This window comes from Rana temporaria, chromosome 9 (genome assembly GCF_905171775.1).
Source record: "Rana temporaria chromosome 9, aRanTem1.1, whole genome shotgun sequence".
Classification (NCBI taxonomy): domain Eukaryota; kingdom Metazoa; phylum Chordata; class Amphibia; order Anura; family Ranidae; genus Rana; species Rana temporaria.
Genome location: NC_053497.1, coordinates 58,151,866 through 58,166,300, shown reverse-complemented (window position 1 = coordinate 58,166,300; position 14,435 = coordinate 58,151,866). Strand labels below are relative to the sequence as shown.

General features: G+C 42.1%; 1 protein-coding gene across 1 annotated transcript in view; it reads right to left on the bottom strand.

Moving 5' to 3' along the window:
* Nucleotides 1-14,435, bottom strand: part of RELB (RELB proto-oncogene, NF-kB subunit) — a 70,177-nt gene that overhangs the window by 21,585 nt on the left and 34,157 nt on the right. Inside the window, exon 3 of the mRNA XM_040323570.1 lies at nt 3,298-3,614. Coding sequence (XP_040179504.1) covers nt 3,298-3,614 — 317 coding nt within the window. The remainder of the gene's footprint in view (nt 1-3,297; nt 3,615-14,435) is intronic.

Sequence of the window (14,435 nt, the reverse complement as noted above, 5' to 3'; positions counted from 1 at the left end):
GACCGATTTTCACAACAAGAAAACTGCCATTTTTTCTATTGGTCGTGAAAACCGGTCGTGTGTATACTCCCTAGCAGTTTTCTCGACGAAAAAACTGCCCGCAAAAAAATTGAAACCAGCTCTCTTTTTTCTCGTCTTGTTTCCCGTCAGTCTTTTTCTCGTCGCGAAAAACAGTCATGTGTATGCTTTTCCGAGGGGAAAAAAAATGTGCATGTTCAAAATCAAGTATGCAGCCCAAAGGGTGGCGCCATTTGAAAGGAACTTCCCCTTTATAGTCACGTTGTACATCACCGCAAGTCAGGCTGGAGAGGAATCACGTCGGGAAAAACAACGGCTTTTTGCACTTCAGGAAAAACGATGGTGTGTACAAGGCATTAGTCTTAGGAATAAAATGGCATTTTAGTTTTAGTCCCATTTTAGTCTTCTGCAATTGTTTTAGTTATATTTAGTCAACTAAATCTCCAGTACATTTTAGTCAACTAAAATGCCCTACGTCTTAGTCGACTAAAATCTAATGGGTGTAATTAAATTGTAATGCATTAGTTAACATTTCTCTACAATTTCCAAACTCATTATATACTGCTGGAGTGAAGAATCGAATATGTAATTATTTATGGTATTGAGGTATGAACATTGAAGTCAAATTTCAATTCAGTTTTAGTCTTAGGGGTAGATTCACGTACCTCGGCGCATTAATACGCTGGGCGCAGCGTATCTAAGATACACTACGCCGCCGTAACTTATTTATTTTTTTCGAATCCTCAAAGAATTTGCGCCGTAGTGTATCTTTGGCGGCGTAATGGCGCGGAATTTAAATGGATGCAATGGGGGCGTGTTTTATGTTAATACGTCGTGACCCGACGTAAACAACGTTTTTTTAACTGCGCATGCGCCGTCCGTGGGGGTATCCCAGTGCGCATGCTCGAAATTAACCCGGAACAAGCCAATGCTGCCGATGGTGACGTCATGCTACGCAAATCCCTATTCGCGAACGACTTACGCAAACGACGTAAAAATTTCAAATTTCTACACGGGAAGGACGGCCATACTTAACATTGCGTACGCCTCATAACAGCAGCTTTAACTATACGCCGGAAAAAAGCCGAACGCAAACGACGTAAAAAAATGCGCCGGTCGTACGTTCGTGGATCGCCGTAACTAGCTAATTTGCATACTAAGACGTACACCCAGGGTGCCCATACATGGGTTGAAATGCAGCCGATCCCTGCTGAACCAGCCAAATTTAGATCCATGTATGATCGGCTTTAGAATGCCTCAACTCCACATGAAGGAACACAGGACACCTTTGGACAGCAGCATTGTCAGTCTGGGGGGCAGTATTAGATGTACTAGCAAGCTTAGATACACTAACAAACTGAAGTTGAACTTACACTTCTTTAGCAGTTACACTTTTGTTCCTTTTAAGATAAAGGCTTTACATAAATAAATAAAAGGGGATCATCGTAAGAACCCATGTCAGTTGTAAATGGTTTGTCTCTACTTCCAACTTACTTGCATTATCACCAGGTGAAAATAAAAGAAATAAAGCCTAAAAACTAAAACTAATGCAGCCATCTAAGATTTGGTAAGCTGCATTAGAATTAATGTTCGCTTTTGGATTTAATACCTCTTTAAAGGGGTTGTAAAGGTACATTTTCTTTCCTAAATAGCTTCCTTTACCTTAGTGCAGTCCTCCTTCACTTACCTCATCCTTCCATTCTGCTTTTAAATGTCCTTATTTCTTCTGAGAAATCCTCACTTCCTGTTCTTCTGTCTGTAACTACACACAGTAATGCAAGGCTTTCTCCCTGGTGTGGAGTGTCATGCTCGCCTCCTCCCTTGGACTACAGGAGAGTCAGGACGCCCACTAACACATAGCTACTTTATCTGCAAGGTAGAGAGCGTCCTGACTCTCCTGTAGTCCAAGGGAAAGGGCGAGCACGACACTCCACACCAGGGAGAAAGCCTTGCATTACTGTGTGGAGTTACAGACAGAAGAACAGGAAGTGAGGATTTCTCAGAAGAAATAAGTACATTTAAAAGCAAAATGGAAGGATGAGGTAAGTGAAGGAGGACTGCACTAAGGTAAAGGAAGCTATTTAGGGAAAACATTTGTACCTTTACAACCCCTTTAAGTCAACTAATTTTGTTCGAAGGCCCTTCAAAATTTAGTCCAGTTACTTGAATGGATTCCCAGAAGTAATAAACAGGTTTCTTTTATTAGAGAGATTACTTTTCACTTCCTATTGTTTCTAAAGTATAGGAAATAAAGGAAAGACTCTCCAATAGAACACATATGCAAAAACAAATGGGTTTAACCAGTTCTACCGTAAACCAATATGAGAAAAAAAAATGTACATTAATAATAATATTTTCAATGCAAGTATTTTTACATGTTTTTTCCATTTGTGAATTTTGGTTTTGCTTTTTTGCATACTTGTTTATTGTATGGGGTACCATTTGGACATTTTGGCCCGGATTCATGTAACACTTACGCCAACGTATCTAGAGATACGCTGCGTAAGTGTAAATGTGCGCCGTCGTATCTATGCGCCGTTCCCATAGAACTAGATACGCCTGAAAATAGGCTTCCTCCAACCGACGTAACTTTCCTACGCCGGCGTATCTTGGGCGCATATTTACGCTGGCCGCCTCATTGCAAATGAGTGAGATGCGCCGATTCACGAACGTACTTGCGCCCGGCACATTAATATACGCGGTTTACGCAAGTCGTACGTCCGGCGTAAAGTTAAGCCTCATAAAGCAGGTGTAAGTCATGTTTAGGTATGTACGTGAATGGGGCTGGGCATGGGTTACGTTCACGTCGTAGGCATTGAGCCGTCATATCTTAGGGAGTATATTCGACGTGATTCTGAGCATGCGTACTGGGATACGTCCGTTTGTTCGGCCCATCATTTGCATGGGGTCACGCTTCATTTAAATGGATCACGCCCACTTCCACCTACTTTGAATTAGGCCGGCTTACACCGAAGAATTTACGTTACGCTGGCGCAACGTTGGGAGCAAGTGCTTTGTGAATACTGTGCTTGCCTCTCTGTGTTACGACGGCGTAGCGCATATGAGATGCACTACGCCGGCAAAAAAAAAATACGCCGATGTATCTGAATCCGGCCCGTTGTGACTATCGCTGTTGTGTCTTTATTATATCAATTTTAATTTCAGAAAACACATTCCGATGCATTTGTGTAATAAGTGTCATTAATCAAAATATATAGAGAGTTCTGGAACTGATATTAGTGACGTCACAAGAGTATAATGTGTGACCCATGTCCTCACCTGTATTGCAGGAAGGGTCTTGGTTTGATCATTGCTGCTTTCCCCGAGGATGCTGCCGGCAGACCTCCCCTCGCACCGATACCGGAAGCGCATCCCCCGCTGCTTTGGCTGTTCCTTGATTATCAGGGTGGGTAGTGCAGAGGTCTGGCATGGTTGCCATTCAGAAGAAACAGTTGGTTCTGCTGGGTATTGGTTGATGGTAACTGTATCAAGGAGACCGCCACATGGAACATGATCGGTTAATATAGGAAAGGAGACCATATCGTTCTGTGGTCTTGTATTTACAGAATCATTGCTGATTAACTCCATAACATCATCTGTCAGAAGAAAACAGGAGGTTGAGTTGGACAAAGGATAAAGAACTGAAAAAGAACTTAATTGGAGGATGTAATCACCAGGAGTGATAGACCTGTAAATCTGACTAACATCCATGCAAAGACAACTCCACTGAAATCCTAAATCAATGTTGGATTGACACTTTTAGAATGAATTCCTCTCGAGTCTTGAAATTCTAGACTTCCTTAAAGTGATTGTAAAGGATTTTTTTTTTATTAATTTTTTTTATACTTGCTTGCTTTCGTTTAGCAAAGAGCAGCCCCGTTGTCCTCTTCTCGGTCCCCCCACCGGCGCTCTGGGCCTTTCCCCCTTGCCGAGTGCTCCCATAGTAAAGTAAGCTGCTTGCTATGGGGGTACTGGTGCATGCTTGCTTCTGAGCTCTCTGTGTCCATAAGATAGCCCTGCCTCACTGGCTGATGATCAGTAGGGAGAAACCCGGGAGAGCCTCGGCTCTCGTGCACATCGCTGGATCGAGATCAGGCTTAGTTAGGGGTGCTGAGGGGGGACTTACACACTGAAGTGCATGACCTTTAGCCTTTACAACCACTTCCTTCCTTTTCTGGTAATTATATGTACAATACGGATGATTGCTTATGGGGCCTCACACAGTAGTGAGCCCTGAGATAATCTCGGGGATCACTACCAGGATTCTCCGTAACTCTGCATCTCTATCATTCACCATACATAGTGGTATCCCTGATCATAGATAGAAAATTATTGTTCAGTTCCATTAGTATTTGGATGCATGTCATACATTTTATGCTATGATGTGGCGATAGATGACAGGTATGTATTATGGCCATACCTTTTGTGTGTCTGTATTGCTATGTTGACAATCTGAAAATGTACTTTGTTCCATTAATGCGTCTGTTCATACAGGAATTTGTTTCTTTTTCCAATAAAAAAAAAAATTGAAGGCAGGAGCCGGCTGCATCCTAGCAACCAAGGACCTACTATAGTGCAGGAGCCACCTGCATCCTAGCAACCAAGGACCTTCTATAGTGCAGGAGCCACCTGCATCCTAGCAACCAAGGACACTAGGTGGCAAGAGCCACTGAATCCTTGCACAAACGTTACATGCATACAGTGTATAGACAAGATTCTACTTGAATCTTGCTACCAAAGGTTTGACAAAGGTTAGCCTAAGAATCTACTTCTGTCAAATGGGACTTTTGGAAAACTTTTTTCGAACAGTGGCTTGTACTTAAGCATTTTGACAGCTGAGAAGTCCTGCTGCTTTATTCGGACAGCTTGGAGGATTCCTCCATCCACCTTGCATGTTGTATATTTTTTCGACCGGCCTTCCCCCTCCCCCCTCACTTGTGCTCATCTCGCTCTAGAGTCTAGACCTACTGTATTCATAATTATATCAATCTATTTTTGAGTGCTTTATTTTTCCTTGGAGAGTCTCATAAATAGTCCATCCACAAAGACATTTACTTAATTTACTTATTTTTTACATTTACATCTACGTAGACAATTTAAATTATTCGATTTTTTTAGACCTAGCTTAAAAAGTTTTTTTCCTATTTATCTTCTCAAGTACAAAAAAGATTTTTAAATCGGGTCTTTTGGAGGGGGGATGTTTTGCATTTTTGTTTTCTGCTCTTTATTTAATTTTTTTTTTACCTAAACTACTTTAAATCATTTTTATTTTTTTAAACTCTATAGGTCTTTGCAGTCTGATTACTCTAAATACAGACTTGCTATGTTTTTCATATAACTTTATACCAGATCCGCACACACACGACTTTCCTTTTTTCATTAAACGTGACAACTGATGATGTATAAAAACTACCCATCTCCATCCACATGATTAAGCTCCGAGGGGTGGAGTAAAATGTGTTGGGGGTGTGGCCTAGCCAGAGTCCAGGCTGAAGTTGCCACTTACTATTGATTTCTGGGATTGTACATAGGTACAGCCATAGGGTGACCTTCCTTTACACATAGCGATCACAGGAGTCGGGGGGAGGTACATTCCGAATCAGCACTCAGCAGTGGACATCAAGGATTTGCACCCCTTTCAGGGAGCCTGAGCCGCACACGCAGCAGGTCTTTTGTGTCACTATTTTAGCTTCTAGGAGCAGAAAAACATGAATTGTCGTATCATCTCTTATGAGCTACAGCCTCCAATGTACATATGAACACCTCTTTATCATGATTCAGAAAATCCTTAGCTTCTTTGTGAAAGAAAACAAAACTGTAATCACCGATTCTGGAGAAAAGTTTTCCCCTGGTGCCGTTTTCTCTTTTAAAACAATGGTTTTCCGGAGTATTAGCAGAATTGTTTCTATTTTAGATGGACTTCCCTTTTTTAGCATACAACACGCATTAAGCAATCCCATGGAATGAACTATTCTGACATATTTTAAAACCATAACTGTTTAAAGCGATAATTTTTTTTTTATTATTATATTACAACTTATTAATTCTTAGATATCGTGGCTGCATTTGTTTTCTTTGTTAGTTTTATGATTACAGCCAACTTTCTTTAACCCAAGCTGTCCAGCAAAAGTGGCACAGGTGCTTACAATGGTCAGCTTTTATTCATCTATGCAAAACCTTTACCCCAAAAGGAGAACTGTTACTGTAACTGCTTATAAAGTGTTAGCTGGAGTTCAGCTTTAATTTGTTATTCAAGATCATTTAAATCTGCCAGTGCATTAACACTACTCTTCCCTCAAACAATGCTGCTGTCCAAAGGTGTCTCTGTTGCTCCTCCTTTTAGAGTGGAGATACCCTAAGACAGGAAGTGTGTCACTAGCCGGATCATCAGGTGAAGAGAAAAAGAAACAAATCCAGCAACCACATTTAACCACCTCCCGTGATCTTGCTTCCAATGTCACCCCTGTAGCACACATCGGCATGGATCTGTGATCGATCAGCTGATCACAGATTGGAGTAAGGAGACAGTCAGAGTGGCTCTTTACCATGTGACCAGCTTTGTCCAATTGCAACTGATCACAGTGTAAACAGTATTTGCCAGTTATCGTCAGTCCTCTATTCACGTTGATAGCGCGTGAGGAGAGGAGAGCTGATAACCGGAAAATCCACAAAGGGGACATCTATACTGTTAATCAGGGCACCAATTATCAGTGTTCTGATGATCAGTGCAGCCCCGACAGTGCCCACAAGTACTGCCACTCTGTACCCATCAGTGCTGCTAATCGGTGCCCAACAATGCAGCCTATCGGTGCCCAACAATGCAGCCTATCGGTGCCAAACAATGCAGCCTATCGGTGCCAAACAATGCAGCCTATCGGTGCCAAACAATGCAGCCTATCGGTGCCAAACAATGCAGCCTATCGATGCCAAACAATGCAGCCTATCGGTGCCAAACAATGCAGCCTATCGGTGCCAAACAATGCAGCCTATCGGTGCCAAACAATGCAGCCTATCGGTGCCAAACAATGCAGCCTATCGGTGCCAAACAATGCAGCCTATCGGTGCCAAACAATGCAGCCTATCGGTGCCAAACAATGCAGCCTATCGGTGCCAAACATTGCAGCCTATCGGTGCCAAACATTGCAGCCTATCGGTGCCCAACATTGCAGCCTATCGGTGCCCAACATTGCAGCCTATCTGTGCCCAACATTGCAGCCTATCTGTGCCCAACATTGCAGCCTATCAGTGCCCAACATTGCAGCCTATCAGTGCCCAACATTGCAGCCTATCAGTGCCCAACATTGCAGCCTATCAGTGCCCAACATTGCAGCCTATCAGTGCCCAACATTGCAGCCTATCAGTGCCCAACATTGCAGCCTATCAGTGCCCATCATTGCAGCCTCATCTTTTTTTCATTTGTAAATACCACCAAAAGAAAGCTCCATCTGTGTAAAAAAAAAATGATAAAAAATGTCAGATGGGTACAGTGTTGCATGACCGCTTAATTGTCATTCAAAATGCGACAGTGCTGAAATCTGAAAACTGGCTTGGGCAAGAAGCGGGTGAAAGTGCCCAGTGGGCAAGTGGTTAAGGATTGGTAAGCTGCAACATATTACATTTTTGGGGGGGTTAATACCAGCTAAGGCTGCAGAGATATTCATTTACCCACAGCAGACAGAATTCAGCTTTCAGTTTTGAGCAGTTAAATTACTTATGAAAGTGGTAAGATGCTGAACCCGTCAGGTTATCCTTTTGGCATTGCTATAAAACCATATTGCAATGATGTTGGTATAGGTGATCTGATTACCGGGGAGGCAGCTTTTAAGCCCCAGAGGAGCAACACCATCTTCTTGGTTTGAAATGTATTACAGTATAAATAGGAATTGAAGTTCCACACTGCTGCTCAATAGTGCAGATCCAGTTTTGTTTCAGTAAAGGCTGCTAGACGATCAATCAAAAGGGTAGCTATTTTATCGTTCATCTTACCTTCATTGGAATAGGAGCTGTATCTGGACTATTAAGCAGCAGTATGGAATTTCAGTTTAATTACTTACGAAACTGGAAAGATAGTGGTGGACCCATGAGCAGTGTTGTGGCAATCCAGTTTCTACCAATACTGTTGAACAGGTAAAGGACAGTGAAAGGTAGCTCCTAATTTGAAAGTATCTGTCATCTCCTCTCTAAGAGACTCTCAAGGTCCATATTTTCTGATTTGCTTTGTATGTTTAAATAGACACAAGCCCAAAACCAGTCAACACAAGCCACAAAGATAAAGTAACAACATAGTTGGTGAGGTTGAAAAAAGTCCATCAAGTCCAACCTGTGTGTGTGCTTTTATGTCAATATTACATTGTATATCCCTGTTTGTTGTGGTCGTTTAGGTTCCTAATAGTTTTTGGAAATGATCATTCTTACCGCAAAGAACCCTCTACGCAGTTTCCGGTTAAATCGCTTTTCCTCTAATTTTAGTGAATGGCCGTGAGTCTTTTTAAATTCCCTTTCGCAGAAAGATTTTATCCCTATTCTGGGGTCACCAGTACGGTATTTGTACATTGAAATGATAATCCCCTCTCAAGAGAGAATAAGTACAGTGCTTGTAAACTTTACTCATAACCAAGATCCTCCTGTCCCTTTATTTGCTTTGTTGCCCTTCTCTGTACTCTCTCCTTTTCCAGCACATCCTTCCTAAGGACTGAAGCCCAGAACTGGACAACATACTCCAGGTGCGGCCGGAACAGAGTCTTGTAGAGTGGGAGAATTCGCGTTTTATCTCTGTAGTTAATTTCCTTTTTAATACATACCAATATTCTGTTTGCTTTGTTAACAGCAGCTTGGCATTGCATGCTGTTTCTGAGCCTATCATCTACTAGGACCACCAGGTCCTTTTCCATCCTAGATTCCCCAAAAGGTTCTCCCCCTAGTCACTGGTGCCAATGTTCAAAACCCCCCCCAGTAATCTGTCCAGCAGATCCGTGATGTGCTGAACCCGAGCGCCTGGTAGACAACATACAGTTCGGCGCTTGTGACAGATTGTCCTCTCTGTCCTTCTGAGAATTGAGTCCCCTACCACCAAAATCTTCCTTTTCTTCCCCTTGGCTTCCCCTCCACTCTCACTGGAGGAGTTCTTCTTCCCCTGGCAGCTAGGGGCATCACTCTGCTCCAACAATGCTGGTCCCTGACTGGTTTCACCAATATCACGCAACGGGCTTACTTATTCGGATCTTCCAGTTCAGGATCGGCTTCCCCTCTACCCTGACTGTCCCCCATCTACTCTTCTCTGGTGCCTGCACAACTTTGTCTCCACCCGCCTCTCTGCTGGCCCATGCCGACACCTGCCGTGTACGTTCCCAGCTCTCCTTTGGGTTGGAGATTATTTTCAGTGTTGACAGTTGCTTCCCTAGATTCAGAATCTGTGCTTATAGGGAATCAATGTGCTTACATTTTTCAGAGCAGTATTCGCCCTCGATCACATGATCAAGGAAGGCATACATGCCGCAAGATGTACACGGAGTCGCATTTCCATCCCTGCCAGGCATCGTACCTTCTAATTCAATGGGGATTATGCTCTGTCCAATTAACTAACAACTAGCTTCCTGGCACTAATACTCAACAATACAATGCACAGGTACTCACAGCACTCGTGCACTCACAACATTGTCTGTAGATGAGGCAGATGAGTTAGACACTGAAATGTGTGTAAACCAGGCTAGGGATATAGAAGAATGAAAGTCACATCAGGACTTGAACACCGCTGGACAAATGTTTTTTTAGCACCGAAACTTTAGTACTGAGAGATCTCAGTGAACAACGAATAATTCGAACACTCAATATGGTAAGTGTGCACTTTAAGCTATTATTTATTTGGTATTAGTATGATAGTAAAAGTATACAGTATATTATTATAACATTATAGTATATATTATTATACAGTCTTGATATTATTTTAATATTAGTAATTAAGTTAAAGTTTATAGTCAAGGGTTAGTGGATCAAATAAATTATTATAGTTTAGGGCAGTGGTCTCCAAACTGCAGCCCTTTGCTTGCCTTTATCTGGCCATCCCGATACAAGACACTATTCCTCCCACTGACACCTACAATGGGGCATAATTCCTACCACTGACAAAATGGGGCACTATTTACACCCATTGACACAAGGACAATTTCTACCCCCACTGGCCGCAATCCAGTCCTCCGGTCTGAAAGACAGTAAACTGGCCCATTGTTTAGAAAGCTATATGGCTGACTCAATTAAGTGTTCACACATTCCTATCAACTGGTAGATGTGTTCTATGCAAGCCAGTGTCCATTTGCATCCTGATATAACTGCACTATTGCTCAGTTTGATTTCAGCTTTATAGATTGCTATCACACCTGCTGAAATATCACATAGAAACTACTCGGCCCATGTGTGACTTTCCTATCATTCTACAGGGATAAAAACACCTGCTTAGCCAACAGGCTGCCAATGTCCTCAGCCTACAATTGACCAGAACGCTACTTCTCATATGCCCTCTTTGCCACCCATAATTGGGACTGTTGTATAAAAAAACATATAAATTTAATGATAGTTAATGTTTAACTGAGTAACTGCAAGAAAGTAAAGAACTTAAACTCAAATTACTATATTTGGTAAATATTTGAAATGCAGTCATTTATTCATGCATTCATAACCGACATATTCTGCAGTGCCTTAATTGATAACACTTAAGCATTCACACCACTCCCTAGACTTAAAAAAAGCTTATAATATACTGTATTTATCGGCGTATAACACACACAGGCGTATAACACGCACCCTAACTTTAAGAGGGAAGTTTCAGGGAAAAAACTTACCACAGCACCCTGCGTATAACACGCAGGCACAGTTTACCCTCTATTTTCAGGGTAAAAAAGTGACTGTTATACGCCAATAAATACAGTAATCGCTCCACCAAGGTCACTCACACACTATGGACAATCTGGCAGTTAAGGTACTAGTTTGAATTTGGATTATAAGGGGAAAAAAATATATATTTCAGCTTTCAGCAGTGGACAGCTTCTGCCTGGTGGCTACGGTAAGGCTTCCTGACACCCAATGTAAACTTAAGCTCTAAACTGCATACTCGTGGTCAAATGACCAATCATTCTGTACAGCAGATACAAATGCCAAAATCTACTGTTCTAAGAAAATCAAAGCATCTAGACCCCTGGTGCCCAACCTGCAAGTTACCTTATGAATATCCAATCTAAAAACATCAAATGAATATCAAGCTACTTTATCAGATCAATGTTTCAAGCTATGAATGTGTCATAAACAAAGCCATATATGCACAGGTGCTCTAATTCTTGTTCCATCTTTGGTTAAAAAAAAAAATATAAAAAAAAAAGTTTACCTGTAGGAAGAAAGACCCAAGACAGGAAAAATCCCCAAACCACTCAATCTGAGGCTTGCCACTAGCTGTAGATCTATCATCCAAGCATGTATGTCAGCAACTAATGGAGAGGTGAATAAATTAATAAAGAATTCAAGAGCCAGGCAGGTCAAAGTAGGAGCTAGCAGGAAATTTTAAGGACTATGGGAAACGTGCGCTTCGACTGTCAACAAAATCATTTCAAAAGAAAAAAAAGAGGGAGGTGTCTTTTAAAGTGCATCGACTATGTATCTCTTGGAATTTGCCCAGACAAAAATAACACCAATGTACAAGAGTAGAGGACAGTGGTGTCTTTCTAAGATAAGCAGTCTAGCCTATAATAACCTTTGTTAAGATGCAGTGATATGTAGAGAATGTCCTGGGTGGCAATAAAAATGATTCAGGTGCTCTGTGATATATCACCAACTAGAAACCAACAAGAAACTACTACTGTGCCAACAATGGAGCCAACTGGAAGAGTCATGAGGTAATTGGAAATTATTACCCTGCCCTAACCACTGGGTAACACATTAAGGTTATTCCCAGAAAAAAAAGGCACCAGACACCCTACTGTAGGTAAATGTGGCAGATTGCTCAAAAAGCCTTTTGCAACGTTTCCGTCACACCCACTCCTTCACTACTCACCCCTGTCGTGGGAAACCCTGCCTTAAGTCCGGGACTCAGCGACCCTAGATTTCAAGATCTGAAGAAGACTGAACGATCTCAGGTCCGGCACTCCCTCACAAAGGGACAATGGATGACCAGGCAACAAATCATGGATGACCCATCTTTGACGGGCCTCTCCTTCTGGCAAAAACGACAGTTGGCCCATTACCTCCCCCAGAACCCTACAGGAGAAGCCTCACTTCCTTCAAGTTATTGTGTCTTGAACAGTCCCCTACATGCCACATAGTATCCCAGACTTGTCAGTTGCTCCTAACGCCACCACCAAATTTCAGACCTTCCTATATATCTAAATGGGAGCAGGACTTCACAAAAAGGTAAGTAGAGAGACTTCTCTTGTAAGATCTCTGTTTGTGCTAACTAACCATCAGGAAGTGGCATACAAGGTACTGACAAGGTGGTACTATACGCCCGCAAGGATCCACAAGATGTTACCGCAGAGCACGGGATCTATGCTGCAGGTGTGGGGAGGAACCCGGTTCTCTCCTACACATCTTCTGGTCCTGTCGCCTTTTGCTGCCCTACTGGACTGAGATTCACTGCATTGTTCAGAAATGTACAGATTGTGAGCTGCCCAGGACCCTTGCGTTCTTCTTCTTTCACCACCACGAGACTCCAAGCAAGATCTATAGGATATCCATCTTGCCTCTCCTGCTCACAGCAGCGAAGAGCTGCATCCCACTGTGCCATCTGGTTAAAAAAAGTAGCCGAGATCAACATAATGGAGGACCTGGTGGCCATGGAGAAATTCCTCAAGAAGAGGTTTTATTAAGTTGGTGACTTAACTCCCTTGGGAGATGGGACTAATGGAAAGGCTCCCCAGACATGGTTGGAGGTGGTGGGTGGTGGTTAACTTCCCCTCCCCTTCCATCCCTCTTTTTCTTACCCCCTCTTTTTCATTACTTTTGCTATTGGTCTCCTTGCTGCTTGGCCCTCTGGGTCTTACCTGCTCTCTGTCCTTTTAAAAAAATAAAAATTAAACGGTGTTGACCATTAAAAACTTTGCGGAAAATACGGGGACTTCCTAGTCCTTGAAGCCCACTGTCTAAAAAATGCACATCATATGTTTACCTAATGATGACACTGTGATGACCGGGCAAGAGGCCTTATAGGTGAAGATGATCCACTGTATGTTCAGCATTGTTGATGTTTCTGTATAACTGTATGCCCTATTGAAATAAATAAATGGGCCAGAGCTTATACAAGCTCAAAATATATCCCATTTAATTGCACCTTTAACTTAGATCCTAGATGTTTAAAACTTTGTTTACTTGTTTAACACAGAAATCCCCTTAACGGTGTCACCAGAGAAGCAGCGAAACTGGAGATCTGGGAAAGTACCCAGGACAAACCCAGGACAAAGGCTGAGGGTAGCTGCTGAGCAATAGAGTCAATCTTAGCAGCACACATTGGAAACAAATGTGTTGTCATGAGGTATGTCTAAAGAAAACGCGTCACTTCTGTTTAACACGGCGTTGATGAAAAGCAATACCTTCACGTATGTTACTTGTGAATGGATGGGAATATTCATTAACGGAGAAATGCATTCTTAGAAAATGTTTTATAACTACATATATTCATTTTTTACATAGCCACCAGATAACTTTACACAGTCGTGGAAAAAATGTGCTAGTACCCTTATGTTGTTATGGTACAGTAAGTGCTGAAATTAAAAGCAATTTTTTCATGTATACCGTACCTGCATGTCTATGGCATGTCAGAGTAAATCCAAGAAAGTGTGCAAAGAGATAAACAATAATGTATTCTACAAATCTATTCTGAAATGGCCTGGACAGATTTGTTGGTATCCCTAGAAAAAGATTATAAATGGCTGGATCACAGTGATATTTCTGACTTTTTTCTATAATTAGTAGAACATGTTTTTAATTTTGTAAATCGGCCAGTTGCTGTAATTAAATGGAGAAAAGTAGCTTTGCTGTTTAGTATAATTGCATGATCCACATTTTACATCGACCAGAGAAAGCATGGCGAGAGTTGTCTGAGGAGATCACATTGAAAATTATAGGCCAGCATGTCAAAGATAAATGCTTTTTTAAAGTGATATTAAAGGTATTTTTTTTTTAAATAACAAACATGTTATACTTACCTGCTCTGTGCAATGGTTTTTCACACAGCAGCTCCAACCCTCCTCTTTTCGGGTCTCCCGCCAGTGCTTCTTCTCCGTGTGCCCCCATAGCAAGCAACTTGCTTTGGGGCATTCGTGCATGCTTGCCCCCAAGCCCAGTTCTGTGTGTACATAAGACGCACAGAATGGTGCTCGTCCCTGCCTCGGCTCCCTCCTCACTGGGTGTAATTGACAACAATGGGAGGCAATGGTTCC